General features: G+C 38.7%; 1 protein-coding gene across 1 annotated transcript in view; it reads left to right on the top strand.

The window, feature by feature from the left end:
* Positions 1-20,683, top strand: part of LOC130029798 (gastric triacylglycerol lipase-like) — a 35,398-nt gene extending 14,715 nt beyond the window's left edge. The window contains exons 2-10 of the mRNA XM_056120824.1: positions 2,856-2,971; positions 3,141-3,258; positions 4,340-4,538; positions 8,904-9,013; positions 12,161-12,297; positions 13,148-13,294; positions 16,150-16,221; positions 16,640-16,711; positions 20,447-20,683. Coding sequence (XP_055976799.1) covers positions 2,867-2,971; positions 3,141-3,258; positions 4,340-4,538; positions 8,904-9,013; positions 12,161-12,297; positions 13,148-13,294; positions 16,150-16,221; positions 16,640-16,711; positions 20,447-20,683 — 1,197 coding nt within the window. The 5' untranslated portion in view covers positions 2,856-2,866. The remainder of the gene's footprint in view (positions 1-2,855; positions 2,972-3,140; positions 3,259-4,339; positions 4,539-8,903; positions 9,014-12,160; positions 12,298-13,147; positions 13,295-16,149; positions 16,222-16,639; positions 16,712-20,446) is intronic.
* Positions 20,684-25,423: the final 4,740 nt, after the last annotated feature.

Below are 25,423 nucleotides of genomic sequence, written 5' to 3'. Positions count from 1 at the left end.
CAGGGGACCATATGTAGTGTGAAAGATTGAACCAGAGTCAGTTTTGTGCAAGCACTCTACACTCTGTGCTATCGTTCTTGTCTACCAAAATAGAAAAATTTGAGTAATCAATCACTTAAACAATAGCTCTAATTTAGCCTACTCTATATTAGCATTTAATTACTTATCAAGAGGACTGCTTGCCCTTCCTTCCTCCCTTCCTCCCTTCCTTCCTTCCTTCCTTCCTTCCTTCCTTCCTTCCTTCCTTCCTTCCTTCCTCCCTCCCTTCCTTCCTTCCTTCCTTCCTTCCTTCCTTCCTTCCTTCTTTCCTTCCTTCCTTCTTTTCTTTCTTTCTCTCTTATGAATCACTGTGAAATAGATCATCACAAAACTATTTATGATTGGATTTTGGTGATACAATATTCCAACAGCCAACAGCCATCCCTCCACCTCTCCACCTCTGTACATTTCCCACCACCAATGTCCCCCGTTTCCGTCCCCCTGCTCACCATCCTCCCATTCCATGTCGTGCCCCTGTGACAGGCATCTTTCTTCTTGCTCTCCCCTTTTGTGCATTATGGATTGCAATTAACTGGTGGCTTTAGGTTGTGAGCATGACTGCCCAGTGCTTCCAGAGGTGAATGGAGGTGGGGGAGAGATAACCCATCCCAATCCCAAGGGAGCCTGGAGATTTCAATCATAAAACATGCATATCCAAATTTTCAGTAGATTAATATCTTGGTGAGGACCGTCCCAAGACAGTGGGGTGTTATCAGGGCCACGATAGCAATTTTGGATTGTGGGAGCAAGCAGCTTCTGGGGTCTCTTCTTGGGTGGGCACTGACACACCTGCTCTCCTCCAATGTACCTTATTTCTACAGCTTTATGCAGGTCTGAGATTAATTGTGGCTTCTGGTCTCTTTCAAGATTTACTAATGGGTCTCTGAAGCAAGATTGGCAAAGATCTTTCATGGTGCTGCTGGAGTTGGTTTATGAGGGCGACTGCCAGTGATTTCAAGAGTATAGGGAAGTAGGGGGAGGTACCCCATCTCAATTCTGAGAAAGTCTGGAGATTTCAGTCACTAAACATGTATATCCCAATTTCCAGCAAGTTAGAATCTTGGCGAGGTCAGTCCCTGGGTAGTGAGTGTGGCTTGGGGCATGGTGACAATTTTGAATTGTAGGAGCAAGCAGCTGCCAGGGCTTTTGCTTGAGTGTGAATTGGCAAATCGGCTCCCCTCTGATGTACCCCATTAGGAAAACTTCATGTGGGTCTGAGATAATTGCAGTTTCTGATCTCTTTCGAGATTTATATATGGATCTGTGAAGAAAGGCCGATAAATGAACTTGTATGGCTGAGCTGGAGGTGGTTTGTGAGTATGGGTCCCACATATCTAACTTTTGTCAGTTAAATTTCTTGGGAAATTTGGTCTTGAGTTGTTGGAGTCTGGACAGAGGCATAGCAATTATTTGGGGGTGTCAGTAAGCCTAAGGACACCATCAGGCTGCTGATGCATTTGACCTGCGGGTCCAGGTTGACATACCAGCAGTACCATACTCCTTGAGTCCCAGTAAAGTCAGCAGCAGTGGACCCAGGAGAGACAGATCAGGTCCAGAGTTGCTACAATATGCACCGTACAATATTGGGCACTCAGCTAACCAGGCAGGCAGAACCTGACCAGTGGGCACACGCCCCCATCTTCTGTCTCCAGAGAGTAGTTGGTGCTCTGGGAGGATTTCCTCCATAATATGCTGCCGGAGATGCAGGATGGTCTTGGTGGGGCTGCCCCTCTGGCGGTGAAGAGCGGGGCCCCCATAGTGGGGACTCAGAGCGCCTTCTCAACTCCGTGACCTCAACTCGCACTCCATGTATTGTGCCAAGTCAGACCTGCAGAGCCGTGTTCAGACCACATGAAACTTTGGGGCCGCCCAGAGCGCCAAGAGCTGCCACACACACTGCCATCCTCGGGAGTCTCACTCGGGTGGTGCTCTCTGCGAGGATGAACAGCCAGTTTCTTTATTGGAGCTCTCCCTGAGCCAGAATATGCAACGGGCACCCACATTCACTCATGCAGAAGTTTTGTGGCCCCGTCGACTGTTCAGAGCACAGAGAGCTGCCGTCCCTCCAGCACTAGCTGCTGCCCTGTCGCTAAGGATTGCTATTTCTTAAATATAAAATACAAGTAGGTTAAATTAGTAAGGTTCAGTAATAATTTTCAAATCATGATACTTATTTTCATTCTTAAGCACTCATGGGAAAAGTATTATCCAATATTTTATCAATTTATAGTTCCCAAAGACCACCTAAGTTATTTTAATTAAGGAATATATAAGCAAAAATTTAGAAGAACAAAAACGTTTCTAAGATTATTGTTCTAACTCTGATAGTCAATCGAGCATCTTAAGCCATGTAATTGCTTCAAAATAATTACATCTGTTGGATGGTTATTTCAATAATGTTAGAACTATCCAGAAAGGTTTGAATGAATGTTATATTGATATGGACACTAAATAAGTCATATGCCCACACAATTCACCTGCCTCACCTCTTTCAGCTTCCTGAGCTCTCAAACTATGTTGAAAAAAGTCTTAAAGAGAAGGCACTAAAGGAATAAGATATTTTGTCAGATTCTTAATTAGGACATTCTTTCATTACGACTTGAAAACCAAAACAGAAATGTTCTAAAAAATGAACATACTAGTGTAAAAACCTGCTAAATCTTAAATTGTACATGTATGTCCCAGCTAATTGTTTATTACAATATAATCAAAACTAAGCACTTTTTTTTTTTTCACCACGGCAAAATTAGCACAAGATACAAGTATTGTGAAAGCATTGTGGGTTAACCATAGTATGGGTTGTTATTCTTTTTCAGACAAGACCAAAATGTGGTTGCTACTAATAGTGGCAAGTTTGATGTCCGTGTTTGGACCTGCTCATGGATTTGTGGGACAACTAGCACCTGAAAACCCTGAAGCAACTATGAGTGTTGTAAGTTACTAGAGAGAAAAACTTCTAAAACTATGAAATAATACCTTGACTTTTTAATTATTGGGGTTTAAACTATTATATGACAAATCAAAAACAATTAACAATGCCTACTTATGTAAGTCAGTATAGTAGATAATGGAAACTTGAAGTTTTGCTTTTTTCTCATCAGGCTGAGATGATTGCTTACTGGGGCTATCCAAGTGAGGAATATAAAGTTGTGACTGAAGATGGTTATATCCTTGGGATCAACAGAATTCCTCATGGGAAGGAAAATTCAGAGGACTGCGGTATTACCTTTGTTCCCTGATTCCTTTATCCTCTTTTCTCTTTCCATACCTGTCTTCCCCCCTTTTTACCTCTCTTTTCTTGTCTTTACCCCTTGCTTGTATTTTCTTTTTCTTTTCTTCCAAAGGACTTAATGCGTTTTGCACAATTTAGTGATGCAACACTGATTGAGGCAATATTGATGTCTTTAAGGAGATAACCATCAATTCTATAAGAGACAGTTTATCATGATAATAAGTAATAAGTGCACATCTAGAGCTATGCACAGAATATTACATTGGAAGTCCTGACAAGTGTCCCTAATTCAACCTAGGAATATCAAGGAAAATTTTCTCTCAAAAATAATAAATGAACTGAGTCTAGAGGATTATGAAGAGTTAGGCTGGATGTACATAGAAAATAAGGAGGAGATAATTCCAGGCATTAAGGAATGCCTTAAACCAACAAGGGTCATTTTTTGATAATACTATTTAAAATCTGTGTTTTATGTATTATAGAAAATATTGAAATTAAAAGAATAAAAATAAGCAAGACAATCCAAAATTTTATCACACAGATTTCAATTGTTATCACATAGAATTTTCTTAAAATATAATTCTAAAATGCTTTTAAAGATAACCTTAGCATTTAATAGCTGCACAGTAAAAGTTTACAATTTACTGCATTTTTTTCACATGAGAAACCATCATCATAGTTAAAATAATATATCCAAAATTACTAAATGCAACCAAGTAAGCATGTTTAATTCTTTCTTCTTATGTTAACTTACCTTAGAATTGGGCTGCAGCAATAGCACAGTGGTAAGGCGTTTGCCTTACAAGCGGCCAACATGGTCGACCCGAGTTTGATTCCTCCGCCCCTCTCGGAGAAACCGGCAAGCTACCGAGAGTATCTCATCCGCACAGCAGAGCCTGGCAAGCTACCCGTGACATATTCGATATGCCAAACACAGTAACAACAAGTCTCATGATGGAGACGTTACTGGGCCCGCTCAAGCAAATCAATGAACAATGGGAGGACCGTGATCCGTGACCTTAGAATTAGAAACCAGTTTATAAAACTTTTAAATGAATTTCTTTTTAGGCACAAGGCCTGTCGTGTTTCTGCAGCATGGAGTGCTTGCATCATCCTCAAATTGGGTTGCCAATCTTCCCAACAACAGCCTGGCCTTCATTCTAGCAGATGCTTGCTTCGATGTGTGGCTGGGGAACAGCAGGGGAAATACCTATGCCAGGAAAAACATATACTATCCAACAGACTCAGAGGAGTTCTGGGCTTTCAGGTAAAAACAATCAAACAAAACTCAACAACTAAAAATAAGCATTGTAGTTTTGTTGTTGTCGTCGTTGTTGTTTTTCTTTTGGGGTCACACCCAGTGATGCACAGGAATTACTCCTGGTTCATGCACTCAGAAATTACTCCTGATGGTGCTCAGAGGACCATGTGGGATGCTGGGAATTGAACCCGGGTCAGCCGTGTGCAAGGCAAACGCCCTACCTGCTATGGTATTGCTCCAGCCCCAAGCATTGTAGTATTTAAAGCATGTATTATTTAAAGGATGCTTTATTTGTTTGTTTGTTTATTTATTTATTTAAAGCATGTGGTATTTAAAGCATGGGTATTCATACATGAATATTCCAATTCAGTCATTTTATTTTTTTTTTTTTGTTTTTTGGAGTCACATTCAGTGATGCTAAGGGGTCATTCTGGCTATGCTCTCAGAAATTACTCCTGTCTGTGCTTGGGGGGGGGGGGGGCATATAGGATGCCAGAGATTAAAAATAGGTCAGCCATGTGCAGGGCAAATATCTTACCTGCTAGTACAATTGCCTCCAGTCCGTCAGTCTTATTTTATCTTATTCCTCTCAATGTAAGAAAAAAGGAATTTATTTTTTTATTCACATCCCATTTCATTGGTCTTCCATTCACCTCATTCTAAGGGTAACTTTTTCTCCAAATGGTCTATGATCTCAGAACCTATTATAAGAAAAATTCATGAGTAAATGTTTTTCCAAGTCAAATGAGCAAAGTGGTACCACAGGGAGTTTATTGCTTTTAGCAGACTCTGAAAAGAACATCTTTATAGATTTGAGTACGTGTTAAAATCCATCTGGGGTTCAAGAACAGCAGGTGAGTCATCCTCAAAAACAATGTAAATGAAAAACATAAAATTCAGACACCATAAAGAAATTACCAGAGATTTTTATCAATGTACCTTTTGTAGTTTGTTTCTGGAGATGACTAATATAAATGGAGAGAAGAAAATTTGGTGGATTATGCTAAGGTACTAAATCACACTGAAATTCCAATAATGGAAAAACAGGTAGTCTATTTCAAATGTAATAAGGAAGAGAGAGAGTGACATGAGAAAAGACCAGAGATGCTACTAGGACCAAACAGGAATGACTCTGGAAACCATGATAAGGACCTTGGATTTCAATCTAGTGTGTTAGGAAGACATTGAGAATTTTTCAACAAGAGAGTGACAAATCACAGATCACAGATCACAGATCATCCTGTTATTCGTCGATTGCCTCGAGCAGGCCTCAGTAACGTCTCCTTCATCCTAGCCCTGAGATTATATTCTTTAGGAGAATGAGACCCATCATTGTTACTGGTATTTGGCATATTGGGTACGCCACGGGGAGTTTGCCAGACTCTGCCGTGTGGGCAGACTACATTCGGTAGCCTGCCAGTTTGTCAAAGTAGGAATGAGATGTCATAATAAGATGTCGCGCGGCCGCGCGGTTCCGGGGGCTGGTTTTTATAGTCTCAGAGTCTTGGCCACTGATGGGATTACACGGCGCCAGGGGGCCAGTTGGTGGGTGTGACCCCTGCCTACTGGAATTTGGAGGATATGGGTGGAGGATGCTCGACTCCAATCCGAGTAGGCTTGGAGATCTCGGCCCCGGAACCAAACAAATAATCTTTCATTATCAAAAGAACACTCTGATTGATTTATGAAGAATAAAATATTTTTCATAAAACTGTTTATCTTAAATCATGCTGGAACACAACATACAAATGATGATTAAATCTGACATTCAGACAGTAATAGAAATAATTCCCACCTACCAATACTATCTTGTTTGGATTAAATTGCAGCTCTAATACTGTGCCTCAGAAATGATGTCAGATATTTATATGCCACTGACAAAAGTATCTGCTACTCACTAATGGTCTAAAAGCAGCAAAACTTAGAGAACCTAGTTTTCTATTTTTTAAAAATTTTTATTAGTGAAACACCATGAGGTACAGCTGTAGACTTACAGATTTTTCTGCTTGGGTTTCAGTTATACAATGACCGAGTACCCATCCCTCCACCAGTGCCCATTCTCCACCACCACTGATCCCAGTATCCCTCCCACCTCCCAACCCCCCATTCCACCCTGCCTCTTTTGTTCTTTCTCTCCTTTTGGGTCCTGTGGTTTGCAAAAGAGGCATTGAGTGGCAATCACGTTTGGTCTATAGTCTACTTTCAACATGCATCTCCCATCCTGGGAGGATCTTCCCAACACCCTTTATTTGGTGCTCCCTTCTCTATCTGAGCTGCCTTTTTCCCTAGAGTGTGCGGCTGGCCTCCAGGCCATGGAATAAACTTCCTGGTACTTATCTCGGATATTATTGAGTGTTAGTCTCCTATTTTTTTACTTTATGTTCCCCAGATGAGTGCAATCTTTCTATGTCTGTCCCTCTCTTTCTCACTCATTTTGCTTAGCATGATACTTTCCATGTAGTACCACTTACATGTAAATTTCATGGCTTCATCTTTTCTAACAGCTACATAGTACTCCATTGTGTAGATGTACCAAAGTTTCTTTAACCAGTCATCTGTTCTCGGGCACTCAGGTTTTTTCCAGATTCTGGCTATTGTAAAGAGTGCTGCAATGAACAAACAAGTGCAGATGTCACTTCGACTATTCTCTTTTGCCTCTCTGGGATACATTCCCAGGAGCGGTAGTGCTGGGTCAAATCTCTAATTTTTTGAGAATTATCCATACTGTTTTCCAAAAGGGCTGAACCAGTCGGCATTCCCACCAGCAATAAAAAAGGGTTCCTTTCTTGCCACGTCCGCCAACACCAGTTGCTTTTGTTCTTTTGGATATGGGCCAATCTCTGTGGTGTGAAATGATATCTCATTGTTGTTTTGATCTGCATCACCCTGATGATTAATGATGCAGAGCATTTTCTCATGTGCCTTTTAGCCATTCGGATTTCTTCTTTGAGAAAGTTTCTGTTCATTTCATCACCCCATTTTTTGATGGGGTTGGATGTTTTCTTTTTGTGGAGTTCAACCAGTACTTTGTATATCCTTGATATCAACCCCTTGTGGATGTGTATTTGGTGAATATCCTTTCCCATTCTGTAGACCGTCTTTGTATTTTGGTCACTGTTTCTTTTGAGGTGCAGAAGCTTCTTAGTTTAAGATAGTCCCATTTATCTATCTCTGTTTTCACGTGCTCGGCCAGTGGTGTGACATCTTTGAAGATACCATTAGCTTCAAAGTCATGGAGGGTTTTGCCAACTTTGTCTTCAATGTACCTTGTACATTCCGGTCTGATGTTGAGGTCTTTAATCCATTTTGATCTTACTTTTGTACATGGTATTAGGCAGAGATCTGAGCCCATTTTTTGCATGTAGCTGTCCAGCTTTGCCAGCACAATTTGTTAAAGAGGCTTTCCTTGCTCCACTTCACATTTTTTGCTCCCTATCATCCTCAATGGGGAAAAACTGAGAGCCTTCCCCCTAAGATCAGGAACGAGACAAGGATGCCTATTCTCTCCACTGCTGTTAAATATAGTACTGGAAAAACTTGCAATAGGGATTGGGCAAGAAAAAGATATTAAGGGCATCCAGGTAGGAAAAGAAGAAATCAAGCTCTCACTATTGGCAGATGGTACGATACTATACTTAGAGAACCCTAAAACCTCTACCAAGAAACTTCTAGAAACAGTAGACTTGTATAGTATAGTTGCTGGCTATAAAATCAATACCCAAAAGTCCATGGCTTTCCTATACGCAAATAGTGAGAGAGAAGAAAGTGACATGAAAAAAACAATCCCGTTCACAGTTGTGCCCAGAAAATCAATTACCTAGGCATTAGCTTATCTAAGGAAGTAAAAGACCTCTACAAAGAAAACTACAAAGCGCTACTTCAGGAAATAGAAGAGGACATGAGAAAATGGAAAGATATCCCAGGCTCATGGATCGGGAGAATTAACACTGTCATAATGGCAATACTCCCCAAAGCATTGTACAAATTCAATGTGATCCCTATAACGATACCCATGACATTCTTCAAAGAAATGGAGCAAACACTCCTGAAATTCATATGAAACAATAAGCCCCCACGAATAGCTAAAGCAATTCTTGGGAAAAAGAAAACGGGAGGAATCAACCTCCCTAACTTCAAACTCTACTACAAAGCAGTAGTAATTAAAACAACATGGGACTGGAACAAAGGCATGCTGTTCCAGTGGAACAGGGTTGAATATACTGACATCTACCCCCAAAAATATGAACATCTAATTTTTGATAGTTTTCTATTTTTTTAATGAGCACCTTAACTATAATGAAGTTTGACTTTTTAGAAATTTAGGAAGTAATTGAAGTAATTGTGTTTTTCTCCAATTGGCTTTTTTTTCAGTTTTGATGAAATGGCCAAATATGATCTTCCAGCTACAATCGATTTAATTTTGAAGAAAACTGGACAGGAAAAACTACACTATATTGGCCATTCACAGGGTACCACCATCGGTAGGTAACAGTAACAAAAGGAAAGAACTGAGTCAGTATAAATCACTTTACAATAGTCTTGTAGGTTCATTTGTGCCCACACTAATGACTTTTTAAAGGTTGGGAACAGAAGGCAAAAATGAGGAATTATGTGGAAGAAATAATGCTATGTTTATATGCTGACCTTCATACTCAGCTCACCTTACTTCCCACTTGTATTTCAAGCTTTCAGAGTGTCCATAAATGTACAAATCATGATCACAATCACGATCATCCTGTTGTTTGTCGATTTCCTCGAGCAGGCACCAGTAACGTCTCCTTCTTCCTAGCCCTGAGATTTTAAAAGAGCCATTTCAATGCTCTTTCAGGATTAGGAGAATGAGACCCATCATTGTTACTGCTATTTGGCATATTGAGTACTACACAGGAAGTTTGCCAGACTCTGCCGTGCGGGCAGGATACTTTTGGTAGCCTGCTAGGTTCTCCAAAGGAAAAACGAGATAATGAGATGTCACTTCCGGGAGCTGGGTTTTATAGTCTCTGCGTCTTGGCCGTAGATGGGACCAACCTGGCGCTGGCGGCAGCTGGTGGGTGTGACGCCTACCTACTGGAAGATGGGGGGTGTGGTTGGAGAAGGGCCAGTTCCAATCTGAGTAGGCTTGGAGACCTCAGCCTCAGGACCCGCATGCCTGGGCTCCTCTGCCATTTCTTTCATGCATGAGGCCCGTTCGGACATGTGGAAAGTGGTCCCAGGATGGCTGTGGCTGGCTCCGGAGGTCCTCAGCTGCTGGGGCTCTGCTCGGGGTGGCGTGGGGGGAGAGAAACTCAACCCTCCCCCCTTTAAGGGGCCCCGGTGAGTACAGCCAGGCACAGGGGTTCCTGCCTGTACAAATATACAAATGTACAAATAATAATAATAATAATAAATGTGGATGAAATTGGTGCTGGAAACTTGTTTACCCTACCAGTGTATCTCACTTGACAAATTTTAGGAAAAGATAGTTTTTTGATGAAGACCTTACATTGTGTGAAAGTGGCATTGTGTAAAAGTTCACATCCCCAAGGAGTATCATTAAAGGGAGTTGGCTCTGACTGCCTGGTTGTGTAGATTGCAGGCCACTAGAGGAAGCAAGAATTCCAAAAGAAGCCAGGTATCAAGAGGCCCATGAACTTCATAACAATGTCTTGAAATAACTAAGTCATTCACAGGGCATCACCATCGGTAATGATTTTAAGGAACACTTTCAGAGTTAAGGAAAAATATCAGAACCAGGCAGAGGGAGAAGCTGAATTATAACGCAATCGACAGGAACTCATTCATCTCTGTAAGAGAATAATACACAGACTCCTCTAAAATGGTGACTGGGTATTCTTGCACATTTTTAACCAGATTTAACGTAAGCTATCTCTGGGAGCAACATGACCTTGGTTCATGAGAGGAAAAACAAAAACAAAAAAGTCTTACCTGAAGCTTGTGTTAAATAAATATCTTAGACTTGAAGGGGAATTTGGGCAGCCCAGAGCACATCTTCAGTAGCACGTGGTCAACAATTACCTCAAAATTCTTTTTTGAAAATATAAACTTTTCTATATTACTAACGTTTACTTCTTTAATTTCCAAGTTATGGCAAGATTTAACCCTTTGATTGGAAAGCTTTACCATTGTACTGCTAATAAGTTGATTTTTCATTGTTTTTCAAACCTTTTAAAACAGCATAAACTATAGTTTGTCCTTTTCTCAATGATAATTATTGCACTAAGATGTAATACTGTAGAATACTGTAGAATTCACTGAGGTAAATAAGAATACCCATGCTGACACCAAATAACTTTAACCTACCTCTAGAGTTATTTGAATTCTGAACATTTCTTATTTTTTCTCACTCATAGGCAATTTGTTGTTGGCACCATACTTGTGCATTTTTGTGTTGTTTCTGCCTAAAAATTCACATCTTCTTATCCTCTGTGTTTTCTAGGACACTAGCTAAGTTTCCTTTGTTCTAAGTGTGTTTAAAGTGGACTTAGTTATTTCAAGACATTGTTATGAAGTCCATGGGCCTCTTGATACTTGGTTCCTTTTTGGGATTATTGCTTCCTCTCATGGCCTGCAATCTGCACAGCTAGGCAGTCAGAGACAACTTTCTTTAAACACATCCCTAGGAAAGACCATTCTTTCTCCAGTAGAACCAGGCTTTATGTTTTATAGGTAAAATTCTCTAAATGTGAACCCTTTTAATTTTATTCATTTTATGCTATTTTTGTGTTTGGCGGCCAAACCAGGCTATGCTCAGAGTGTACTTCTGGATCTGAGCTCAGAGTTCACTCCTGATATGGCACGAGGAAGCGTATGCCATGCCAGGGATTGTGCCTGGGTTGATTGCATGCAGAGCAAGTACGTTACCTGCTGTACCATCCCTTTGACCCTCTAAAAGCTTTCTGTTCAGGCTATTCCTGAGTCTCATCAGTGTACCATTATTAACCGTAGAGATAGATTTCCTATGTAGTCAATTTAGAGAGGATTTGATTTACTATTTGACTATATTATCATCTACTAATATACTTATAAACCTAAGTATTTATACTTATACTTATATATAAATCAATTTATAATATTTATACAGCCAATTAATAAAACCAATTAATTTATTTTAAAAACCATTATAAGTTTATAATTTATAAAACCAATTAATTGCATATATAACGACTATATTTATTATGCATAAATGTTTGAGTTATCCTAAATATTCATTTAATTATGTATCATATTCCAAATATGTTGCAAATTCACAATTTATCTTATTTATTTTCTAAATGTAAGGAAGTATTCATTCTATCTCTATAAGTCAGATGAGAAAATGAAGACTCTTAAAGAGTTTAGGTGACTTATTCTAGGTATCACAACTCATAAATCACAGAGCTAGGATTCTAATTCCATTTGATCAAATTTCAAGTTGGTACTTTTAACCTTTCATATTCCATACTATTTCTATTACATATTAATTAATTATCACATAATGATAAGAATAATTTAAATCATCATTTTGATAATGATAATTTTTTTATCACCATAAGATTATTCTAAAGCTGTCCCATTTTCTAGAATAAGGAAAAATAATGTTGTGTTAACTAAAGCTACTTCCTTACCAGTTCCATGCTCTTCTATTTCAGGTTTTATTGCCTTTTCCACAAACCCAGAACTGGCTAAGAAAATAGAAGTATTTTATGCTCTAGCTCCAATTGCCTATATCAACCATGCAACAACACCTCTTAGAAGACTTTCGATTCTCCCTACATCATTGATAAAGGTATGTGATTCTCTTTGACTGAATTTAAGAAATTAAACTTAACTTTAATTTTAAAGCGGTAAAAAGGAACCAAAAAAATCTACACTCATTACCACTCCACCATCACATACACACACACACACGCCCACGCATACGCACACGCACACACATTTATGTAGTTTGTTGATTAGTAGGGAACTATCAGTCCCTAGAACAGCTTTTAATATCTCTACTTATTTCTTTGCTCTTAAGTACTTTATCTGGATTGGAGTGCTTTTTGCCTCTTCAGAGATGTTTCATTTATCAGACACTCCACACAGCTTTATCAAGTCTGTGATTCTATCCCTGGAGCAGAATAGGAAAAATAAAAATGAAGTAAAATAGTAAGGTAAAAAAAAACTAACCTGACGTTTTCTTCATGATGTGTTGGGCAAATACTTTCAATTATTAAACTACCTAGACTTTTTGTCTTTGGAAAGTCTTTGCTAAAATTATGTTGAGTCACCCATTTCTCTCAAGGATGTTTTATTATTTGTTTCAGAAATCATGTATCTTGGCAATTATGATTTTTATCATACCATTTTATAATTTATTTTATAGCTCTAATTACCCCCAAAATAAAAACTCTTTGTGTCTTTTTAATCATGAGCACACTTCTCAGTGTCACCCTAGAGATGCAAAATTGATCTGCCTTGTCCATTTCACAATTTTATTTTTGAAATTAAATGAGAGAAAGTATTTAAAATTCCTAAAATGACATCCAGAAACATGAAAATATTATTGGCTTACATTTGTATACAACAATCAGATAAATAATTTTTTTCTACGGGTTAATGTTAATAACTTTCAAATGATGTTTTTTATTTTTCAGTTTGTACTTGGAAATAAGATGTTCTTGGAACACAACATTTTGGATCAGTTCCTTGCTACTCAAGTGTGCTCCCGTGCGGCACTGGATATCCTCTGCAAAAATGCCTTATTTCTTGTTTGTGGTTTTGACACCAAGAACTTGAACACGGTTTGTATATGTTACAATTTTTTTCCTGAATATTCTGGACTATCTTAATGACTTGTCCCAAAACAGCGGATAGGGCATTTGCCTTGCAAGCAGCCGACCTGGCTTCAATTCTTCCGCCCCTCTCAGGAACAACAACCAGACGACAGTGCTACAGTGCTATTATTTATTTATTTATTTATTTACTTATTTATTGCTTTTTGGGATCACATCCAGCAATGCTCAGGGCTTACTCCTGGCTCTGCGCTCAAAAATTACTCCTGGCTGTGCTTGGGGGACCATATGGGATGCCGGGGATTGAACCCGGGTTGGTCACGTGCAAGGCAAACACCCTACCCATTGTACTATCACACCTGCCAGAGTGTGATATAGCAGGCAGGGCATTTACCTTGCATGCAGCCAACCAGGGTTCGATCCTCCGGCACCCCACATGGTCCCTCGAGTTACCATCAGGGGCAATTTCTGAGTACAGAGTCACAAGTGACCCCTGAGCATCACGAGGTGTGGCCCCCAAAACTAAATAAATTAAAATAATTTTTTTTGGTAAATGTTACTTTGGGGGCCTAAGAGAGAACTCAAGTGATATTATAGGCTTGGCATTCATGAGGTTGTTCATTTGAACCTTGTCACCAGATGAGATTTTTCCATTATCTTTAGATGATAACCCTCTGACACCACCAGTTACATTGATGTGGTGGTGAATCACCAAGTCTGTGTACTGAACTCTCAGGTCCACAAAACTGGGAATAATTCTGGAAGCTAAAGTTATTTCAAAAGTTTGTACATGATATTTAGAGAAGATAAAACAAATTTAGAAAAGATATAGCAAGACAAATAACAAATTATTGCTCCTCCAGCTCTCTTCCATAACCCCCCCCCCAAAAAAAAGCAGTAGATAGAAAAAGTAACAACTTGCCATTTCTGATGACCTAAATATTCAGTGTAATAAATTTTGTGATAGGAGGTATCAAATTCTTCTGGGAAAAGAGAGGCATTAAGTAAATGTTCTTATAAATATTAGTGATAATAATCATCCCCATTAATTTTATAAAATGTATTTCAGAGAAATTATGTATGTAAGACCTTGTCTATACCCTGTACACTATTTCATTTGTTTTGCATTGATTTGGGTTTTAAAATATATGTGTTAAAATGCTGTATTATAAAGTAGTTAATAGTATGGAGTCAGAACAAGAGCTTAAATTGTTATCTTTGCAACTGATTTAAGTTTCTGCCTTGCTATCCATAGTAAAAAAGTTGGTTTCTGGGATATAAAATAAGCTAAAGTATATAAAATATATAAAACAGTACAAAGTATGCACTGTAGCACTGTCCTCCCTTTGTTGTTAATTGATTTGCTCGAGCGGGCACCAGTAACGTCTCCATTGTGAGACTTGTTGTTACTGTGTTTGGCATATAGACTACATCACGGGTAGCTTGCCAGGCTTTGCCATGTGGGCAGGATACTCTCGGTAGCTTGCTGGGCTCTCTGAGAGGGACGTAGGAATTGAACCACCCAGGTCGACCGCATGCAAGTCAAATGCTCTACCCGCTGTGCTATCGCTCCAGCCCAGTACAAAGTATATAGTACATAATGTCACATGTTTTGCTACTAATACTGTACTTAAAATGAAATATATATTTCATTGAACACATGAGAAAATCAAGTTAATTAATAAGAAGATTTAATTATACCTCTAGCCTATTCACAAAAAGAAAGTTTACAGAGGCATTGCTAAGTAGTGTGTATATCGAGAACACAGCAATGAAAATAACAATAGATTATATGGCTTCTAACTTCAAGGAAGTTAAGGGTATTCAGCTCTCTTTTCTCAGTGCTGGTGATAATCTCTATGGGTTTTTAAAAATACACGTGAACAAAGGAAGCTTCCTTTATTCCTTACTTAGTACAGTAAGTTCTTGGATGTTCAAATTCTTTTTTCTTGGAAGAGCATCCCTCTCCATGGTTCAGGGGATGCTCTTTATTCTGAGTGTGGAGGGAAAAAGTAGTTCATTCCCATCTTTCTAAGAAAAGGCAGTGCAGATTACTGCATTCTATCAATCAGGACTTAAAAATAGAGACATGGGGAGCAATGGAAATTAGATTCACCTTCTGCATTGTAATTAAGCTGTGTCATTGCTTATGAAAGTGATCAATTGGTTTGATTCAGACAAGATTTTCTATGTAGTGAAATTAAGACCCATTATGAACTATGCAATCTGAGAAGGGGGTTTCATTTTATTGCCTGGGATTTGATCTAGGTGGATATGGGCAACAGTAGCAGGGTAGCACAATATTTTAAAAATATAGAATATAAAACTTCCATACAAAGAGTATCTTATATATGATTACACACATATAATAGGTATAATACGTATATTCTTTCTTCTCTTTTTTTTCTTTTTTTTTGCAAAGTGGAAGGATTGTATGTGAACATTTCATTCATTGTAGTTCTGGTTTTGACACTAGGCAGAGAAGGGCAGAATGCTGGCTCAAAGATTGAAATTTCAAAGACCTAAATTGAAGGGTCTTTGCTGTAAATATTTATGTAATACTAATGCTTTTCTAAACTTTTTTGAGTTCAAATTTTTATTTTTGAGTTCAAATTTTTATTTTGATAAAATAGAGATGAGAATCTTTCCTAGGATAGCGAAAATAAAATGGTCTATTCTAAGAAATTGCCTTTTGCATGTTCTAAAGTGATGTATAATTTTGTTGCTCATTCTCTCTGGTAAACACCGCACTTAAACACTTAAATTGGATCAGAAATATTGTAACTGTTTTGTTAAACTGTACTTATGTTTGTATGTGTATGTGTATGTGTGTGTGTGTCTGTATATGTATTCTTGCTTTCTAGAGTCGTTTTGATGTGTATTTATCACATAGTCCAGCAGGAACTTCAGTTCAAGATATCCTCCACTGGGACCAGGTATCATTTCTCAAATGCTGTTAAAACAATTTTGTGTGTCTAAGCCCTTAGAACTTTACCTAAAGCAGTTTTCAAAATCAATGTTACATCAATGTTCCTAATGGGAAAATTTTTGGCATGGGATTAAAATAAATATTAAAGCCCATGAATGAAAATTCTATAAAAGCAGATTGACTTCAATAGCAAAAATGAATGATTTCCATGACTTGACAGGCCATAGAAATTACTTTAAGCAAATCTAAATTGGACTTGTGCAATTACCTTATCCTGGATGATTTGTAGTAATTATCTTTGGAATTAGAAAAAGGGGTTTTCAAATAATTGTTTAAATGGAAATTAAACTACTTTAAAATGTTTGGACTTTTTTTCATAGCAAAAATATTTATATTTCCTTATGTTCTGAATTTCTATACATTAGGCCATTAGGACTGGGGAATTTCAAGCTTATGACTGGGGAAGCCCAGCTCGGAACATAATGCACTATAATCAAGTAAGTGTTTTAGAGTTTACTCACAACTTTTAAGACAAGAATTTATTCATAATGCATAAAAGTTAAAGATGAAATTATGATGACTGAGTATGTATTTTACAAAGCAATGTGGTGCCAATACACCCCACAAGAAATGAATTATGAAATATGCAACATTTCCTTGAAATACATTAATTATGGAAAACATCATCTAAGTTGTCCATTCTCTCACTCTTAACTCATGATTCAGTGGTCATGCACATTGACGTTTTCCTCAAAATATCACACATAGATGAGAAACTTCCAGAACTTCTCTTCTTATCCTTTTAGAAAGAGCTTCCCCATGTCCCAGACTCCCTTCCTGCCTGTTTTTCTATTTTACAAAATGTAATGAAACAATATAATAAAATAATAGTTACACTCATGAGCTAGAGATAGAAATGCAGGTCATCTTAAATAATACCTTCACCTTTGTAGATTCCCTATGAAGTGATTCTACTAGGACATACCCCCAGATATAATAAAATAATGGTAAACTTGCAAATCAAGGCAGGGCGGTTTTAATAGATGGTGGCCTTTATATCAATAGATACATTGAGTCCTTCTCCTACTTGATGAAACACAAAGAAACCAGGTTTTGGAGTCCATCTTAACTGGGCCTAATATAAGTTCAAACAATAATTTCTTCATTTTTCACCCAAACTCAGGGAACTGTTGACAGTACATAATGGATAATGTTCATAGGCCCTTAATTCAGAGTGAATTCTCAGTGAACAAGTACTCTTCATTTTTTAATCTTCTGCCATTCCTCCTTATAACCCCAATTTTTTCTTACCCAAATAGTAGTTGAATAACCTTACCAATTATTACCTGGTTCCATGACTCAATATCTAGAAGAAAGTTATGCCCCTTCATAACACATCTTACATATAGAGATGTTCCTCCTTCTAAAACACTTTTAGTAACATTAGGGAGGTTATCAGAATAACATCAGATAAAACATTTGTTGAAAATATATTTTTACTCAACTATTACCTTTTCAAACATTCTAAACATATACTTTATTTGAATCAACCACTCTACAGGTGTCAAATACAATATCTCCTGCCAGAAAGATATTATTTTGACTATTGAATCATCAATAGCTCAGAGTAATTAATCTGCAACAACCTGAAGAAATGATACACTTAAAAGTCAAAATGTGGAATCTAGTAAACTTTTGAACAATGGAATATAGTAAAGGAAAATGTTATTATGAACATTTTTCACTTTCCATTTGCCAATATATACAGCAATTTTAAAATTATAGAGAATTACAGCTGATAAAATATTTTGTTTTAGCAGTTTGTCTATTATAAAAGATGAGAATAGTGAAAAAACCAACATATTGGGTTAAGATTTTTGACAATATGATCCTGGGAATTGGAAGACAGATAAACTGATAAAGCAAATGTCTGGCATGTATAAGATCCTAATCTCTACCCAGCAGCATTTCATATGGATATATATACATATATATTCTCTTAAACATATATATAACATAACATATTCTATTAAAGATATATACATATATTTATATATATTTAAGAGAATGTGTTCCACAACAGCTAACAAAAATCTCGGTGGGCAGTGGGAAAAAATGCTGATAGTTTTCTTGTTCCCATGTCTAAATTCATGAACATTTTTAGTTTTCTATGTGTGAATGGTGATTTTATAGATAAAAGAATCGAGTTTGAAACAGGTTTTTCCTACAATTTGAATAGGTATTTAGTGAAATCATGTCAGCAAATACAGTTCTATAAATTGGCTGACCTATAAACTAAACTGGAAAGTCCATACCGAACCAAAATAAGTGAGGACATTTTGAGGCCATATTTTAGAGTTTCAGGGTATAAATAATCTATTGTAGTTGAAATTCAATCAACTTCCTTGACTTTATGTTGAACTTTTACTTTTTTTTTTTTTTTTTTTTTTATAATTTATTTATTTATTGAATCACTGTGGGAAAAGTTACAGAGCTTTCGGGTTTAGGTCTCAGTCATGTAGATACCAAACACATTTCCCTTTACCAATACTCATTTTTAACCCCGAACCCCAATAGACCCCCACCTCCCACCCCTCCCAATTCTTTGTGAGGCAGATGAGTTCTAGTTAATACTCTATCTACTTTGACTAGATAGATTATTTCGATAGAAGATGCACAATTATTGTTTAGAGTTTACGACCCCCCCCCCCCAATCAGACATGCTGAAACAGCGTTGTGAAATGATTTGCTTTCTACAACTTGGTTTAAGAATCAAATGATGAATTTCTGCTATTTTACTTATTGACCCTGGAAGAATTTCTATTAAAAGTTAGCTAGTTAAGAGATTGGTTTCTGTGCCCTGGAGTCGTGGCCGTGCCGGAGAGCCGCTCGTGGGGGACAGCTGGCGACCTCGGTGGGGCGTGGGGGACGGCCCACAAAGCCCCCCTTCCCATGAGGTCCCCGCCGCTCCCCCGAGCCCGGCTCAAACCCGCTTTCCACAAGGCTCCCGTGCGGCCGCCATCTTTCTTTCCAGAGAGGAGCGGGCGGGCCGGTCAACGCCCTTCCCCCTCCGGGCAGGCTTGGTGGCACGGATCAACACAAGTCCATTTGCTTTTCTGCTCCAAGCGGCTGGTTCTCTGTGCTAAGTCCTTGTGCCTCCGGGGCCGTGGCCGTGCCGGAGAGCCGCTCGTGGGGGGCAGCTGGCGACCTCGGTGGGGCGTGGGGGACGGCCCACAAAGCCCCCCTTCCCATGAGGTCCCCGCCGCTCCCCCGAGCCCGGCTCAAACCCGCTTTCCACAAGGCTCCCGTGCGGCCGCCATCTTTCTTTCCAGAGAGGAGCGGGCGGGCCGGTCAACGCCCTTCCCCCTCCGGGCAGGCTTGGTGGCGCGGATCAACACAAGTCCATTTGCTTTTCTGCTCCAAGCGGCTGGTTCTCTGTGCTAAGTCCTTGTGCCTCCGGGGCCGTGGCCGTGCCGGAGAGCCGCTCGTGGGGGGCAGCTGGCGACCTCGGTGGGGCGTGGGGGGGGGACGGCCCACAAAGCCCCCCTTCCCATGAGGTCCCCGCCGCTCCCCCGAGCCCGGCTCAAACCCGCTTTCCACAAGGCTCCCGTGCGGCCGCCATCTTTCTTTCCCTGAACTTTTACTTTTTAAAAAAATTGTTAGAATTATTATCTAAAGTCTTGTTGTTCAAAGCATGGTCCAAGACCAGTAGCATCAATATCTCCTGGAAATGCAAATTGTAGTCTCCTCTGCACTCAAACATATTGCATATATGTTTCATTGTGGATTAAGATGACTTTCTCTGAGTAATCATCTTATTTAGAATTTATGCTTAGTTTAGAAAACATATTAAATAAGTCATCACTTTAAGATTATCACACTCTCTCACTGTCCTCCCATTCATCAATTTTGCTTGAGCAGGCCCAGTAACATCTCCATTTTGAGATTTATTGTTATTGTTTTTGGCATATCAAATACGTCACGGGTAGCTTGCCAGGTTTTGCCATGTGGGTGAGATACTCTAGGTAGTTTGCCGGGCTCTCCGAGAGCGGTGAAGGAATCAAACCCGGCTCGCTGGGCTGGCTGCGTGCAAGGCAAACTCCCTATCGCTGTGCTATATATTAAATATTTGAATATTATGTGATCTACCAAATAAATAAGTGTTGGGTTTAAAATACTTATAAACTTTTTTCCTGTTTTTTTTCTCTTTCCTTTTCTCTCTTGCTTTTTAGCCCACACCTCTTCAGTATAATCTGACGTCAATGCATGTACCAATTGCACTGTGGAGTGGTAGCAAAGATTGGTTGGCTGATCCTCAAGATGTTAACAGGTTGCTTACCAAACTCCCTAATATTATTTACCACAAGGAGATTTCTACTTACAATCACTTAGACTTTATTTGGGCAATAAATGCTCCCCAAGAAGTTTACAATCTCATTGTTTCCATGCTAAAAAAAGAAAAAAATTAAACCTGACGGTAAAAAGAATTATCTAATTATCCTTCCCAATTATTTTTCTCTTAGACATGATTCTCTATAACATTTTTTCAATGTAGTGCATTTTTCTGTAATTTTGACTTTAGAAATATATTTGCATCAATAAATTTCCCATTTGAACGCAAAAGAATTTGAAGAAATTTTATTTTACACTTGAAAATTATCTAAATATTGGAAATAATAAATTCCTGAGATGGCAAGACATTCTATTCATCTCTTGATTCAGTTTTCTTTCTAGATCTTTGAGCCATGAATTATGACCATCAAAAGACTAGGATTGAAAGTCGTTACCTCTTATGCACACCTGAGATTGAATGAGTTGTTTTCTATTAATTATTGTTAAAACTCAATACCTCTGTAAAAGTAGATATCACAACTCTTTTGTATATAATCTCATGAAAAGACAAATTGGGCTATCATCTTAATTGAGGTGCATTCACTTTTCTTTCCTCAGTTAGCTATAGGCAACTTTGATTCAGAAAATCAGAAGGCAAATGGTGTTTTATATATTTTACTACTGTTCTGTTCCTCATGACCATAAAATATGCACCAATTAACCGAAGAATTTTCTTTATCTCTGACACAATTCTGACAACCATAAAAGTTACAGGAGTTTAAAAAGAGAAGAATCACTATGGATATTTAGACATATCAAGCTAATGCACTGTTTAAATTATTTAAATAAAAATTATTAAAAGACATTTATGGAACTTGGGATGTAACTCAATGTTAGGGCAATTGTTTTCCAAGTGTAAAGCCCTAGATCCAATTTCTGATACCACAAATAATTATATATACAAATATTTGTCACATTTTAAAAAGACACTTGTGAAAATCTGAGAAAATGTTAAACTGTATATTTGGTGACATTAAACAATTTCATTATACATTTGAATATACGAACATTTTTATACATACTACAAACTTAAAAGAATTTTAAGTGAACATCCTTATATCTGTCATTTATATTTCACTATTTCACTATTACCTCTTTTTCTTACCTCCCTATCCAACCTTTTCTCCTATCCCCGTATCTTTCCTTCAAGTTACTGTAGTTCTGTTGTCATTTTCCACTGTTTTTTAAATTTTATCTCTTCTGTTCATCAGTTTTTATCATTGTATGCTCTAAATTAAATCATCCAACACTCATCTTTTTTCTTTTCTGTCATGGCTGAGTTGGTAAGCACCCATGAATGAGTCATCTCTGTGCCTCCTGGATCAATCTGTAATTGCCGAATGGGAAAATAACTGCGTACTCACGGGCCCTGATCTAGCCTCTGTACCGCATAGTCCTCAACAGCCTTCATTGGCTCCTTATGTTTAACAGAACCAACATTACCATTATGACATGCTTTCACTATTCCAGTCTTTCTTTCCCTTAATGCTTAAGGCAGAATAGCCTGCCAATCTTCATCAGCATTTTCCTTTGAATTTCCAATTGTTTTGACAAATGCTCCTGAGTTTCCTTACCCTTACCCTGCCTTCCAATGGTTTCCCTCAACCTCCCTAAGAAGTCTGCATAAGGTTGAAGGCTCTCTGTACAATCTTTGTAAAACTTCCCTTAAATTTGGCATCTGCATCAATCTTCTCCCAAGCACACAGGGCTGCTCAAGGACATGAGAAAAAACAGCAGGAAGCAAGATGACTTTCATTTTTGGGTGGTGCCATTTCCTTTCACCTATTAACATCTCGTAAATCATTTTAATTCTTGAAAATTTTCGTCCAGCATGTCCTAGGCCCTGAAATTTTGCCTTGGCCTCATCACTGAACCACATCCTCCACTGCATGTACTAAGGCTTAAGCACGTTTTAGCGACTATGTGAAAATCTTTTTCTTAAATTTTATTTATTTATTTTTTATATTTGTTTATTGAAACACTGTGGGAAAAGTTAGAAAGCTTTCAGGTTTAAGTTTCAGTCATGCAATGATCAGACACATTTCCCTTCACAAGTACTTATTTTTCACTACCAAGAACCCCAATATACCCCCCTCCCACCCCTCCCAATGCCTGTGAGGCAGATGAATTCTACTTAACACTCTATCTACTTTGATTACATTCATTATTTCGACAAAAGATGCACCATTATTGTTTAGAGTTTACACCCAACGATCAGAACTGCTGAAAAGGCACTGTGAAATAATTTGTTTTCTACAGTTAGTTATGAGAACCATATGATGTCATGCAGCCGCAATAGTGGCCACGTGATTTTGGGTTTCTGATATTTTACTTATTAGGCCTGGAGGTATTTCTGCCAAGAGCCAGATAGTTACAAGATTGGTTTCTGTGGCTCTGGAGCCATGGCCGTTCTGGAGAGCCGCTCGTGGGGGGCAACTCGTGACTTCAGTAGGGCGTGAAGGACGAGCTGGGAACACCTCCCTTCCCAAGAGGTTTTAGTTGCCCCGTCCCGGGCAGCTCACACCAGGCTTTCCAAAAAGCTCCGAGGCAGCCACCGTCTTGTTGCCCAGGGGGAAAGAGGCGGAAGGGAGTGACACCCCTCACCTCCTGGGCAGGCATGGATTAATGCATAGTCCATTCACTTTTCTGCCGTGAACTGCGGGGCTCTGTATTAAGTCGTTGTGCTTCTGGAGCCATGGCCGTGCCCAACTACGTGAAAATCTTGAAGTACCCAATAAGCCGTTTTACTCCTATCTGTAAGATACTCCCTACAGTATGGAAATGTAGGTCCATACAAGGCACAGGCCTTTTTGAAATGACTGAGTGAATCCATTCTTAACCCTTGATAAGATGGATACTGCTTCCTCTTCATCTGGATTGGACGCGGTCTGAAGGCTGCTTGGCTGAGCCACTCTCAGAATGCGAGGAAGTGGCAGCAGACTTATAATCTGCATCACTTTCATCTGATGCACTGGAAGTGGAGCTATATGGAGGAGATGAGGGTCTCTCTGTAGGAAATGTTAATACACCAGCATCAGAAATATTTTTACTTTGAGAGCACATTTCTATCAGGAACACGTTGCATCTCGTTTGGGACTTAGGTACGGGAGGATCTGAGAAAGTAGCCATCTCAACCGAGGGAAGTTTCTTTCTCCCCACAATCACGCCAACACCTGTTGCTTTTGTTCTTTTGGATGTGGGCCAGTCTCTGTGGTGTGAGAAGATATCTTGTTGTTTTAATCTGCATCTCCCTGATGATTAGTGATGAAGAGCATTTTTTCATGTGCCTTTTGGCCATTTAAGATGTCTTCTTTGAGAAAGTTTCTGTTCATTTCATTGCCCCATTTTCAGATGGGGTTGGATGTTTTCTTCTTGTAGAGTTCAGCCCGTGCCTAGTATATCCTTGATATTAACATGTTATCAGATGGGTATTGGGTGAATATCCTTTCCCATTCTGTAGACTGTCTTTGTATTCTGGTCTCTTTTTCCTTTGAGGTACAAAAGTTTCTTATTTTAAGATAGAGATAGTCCCATTTGTTTACCTCTGTTTCCACTTGTGGGGTGTCATCCTTGAAGATACCTTTGGCTTCAATGTCATAGAGGGTTTTGCCGGCCTTTTCTTCAATATATCTTATGAATTCTGGCCTGATATTGAGGTCTTTAATCCATTTTGATCTGATTTTTGTACATGGTGTTAGGTAGAGGTTTGAGCCATTTTTTTTCTGCATGTAGCTGTCCAGTTTTGCCAGCACCATTTATTCTTTATTTCTTTTCCCAAGAATTGCTTTAGCTATTTGTGCGGGTTTGTTGTTCCATATGAATTTCAGGAGTGTTTGATCCATTTCTTTGAATAATGTTGTGAGTATCCTTATAGGGATTGCATTGAATCTGTACAATGCTTTGGGGAGTATTGCCATTTTGACAATGTTAATTCTCCCAATCTATGAGCAGGGGATATGTTTTCATTTCCTCATATCCTCTTTTATTTTGTGAAGTAGTGTTTTGTAGTTTTCTTTGTACAAAAGAAAACTCCTTAGTTAAACTGATTTTACCTCCTTAGTTAATCTGAGGTATGATTGTGAACAGGATTGCTTTTTTCATGTCACTTCCTCTCTCTCATTATTTGCATATAGGAAAGCCATGGATTTTGGGGTATTGATTTTTTTTTCTTTTTGGGTCATACCCGGCGATGCACAGGGGTTATTCCTGGCTCTGTGCTCAGGAATTACCCCTGGCAGTGCTCAGAGGACCATATGGGATGCTGGGAATCGAACCTGGGTTGGCTGCGTGCAAGGCAAATGCCCTACCTGCTGTGCTATTGCTCCAGCCCCCTAGGTATTGATTTTATAGCTTGCGACTTTACTGTACAAGTCTATTGTTTCTAGGAGCTTCTTGCTAGAGGCTTTTGGGTTCTCTAAATATAGAATCATATCACCTGCACATCGTGAGAGCTTGATTTCTTCCTTTCATATCTGGATGCCCTTAATATCTTTTTTTTTTTTTGCCTAACTGCTTTTGCAAGTAATTCCAGTATTATATTGAACAGAAGTGGTGAGAGTGGGCATCTTATCTTGTCTCTGATCTTAAAGGGAAGGCTCTTAGTTTTTCCTCATTGAAGATAATGCTTGCCATAGGCTTGTGGTAGATGGCTTTGACTATATTGAGGAAAGTCCCTTCAATACCCATTTTGATGAGAGTTTTCATCATAAACGGGATCTTGTCAAATGCTTTCTCTGCATCTATTGATATGATCAGATGCTTTTTATCTTTTATTTTGTTAATATAAAGGATTATGTTGATTGATTTTCAAATGTTAA

This window comes from Sorex fumeus, unplaced genomic scaffold (assembly GCF_029834395.1).
Source record: "Sorex fumeus unplaced genomic scaffold, SorFum_2.1 ptg000043l, whole genome shotgun sequence".
In the NCBI taxonomy this organism is placed as follows: Eukaryota; Metazoa; Chordata; class Mammalia; order Eulipotyphla; family Soricidae; genus Sorex; species Sorex fumeus.
This window is presented reverse-complemented; position numbering and strand designations above follow the sequence as displayed.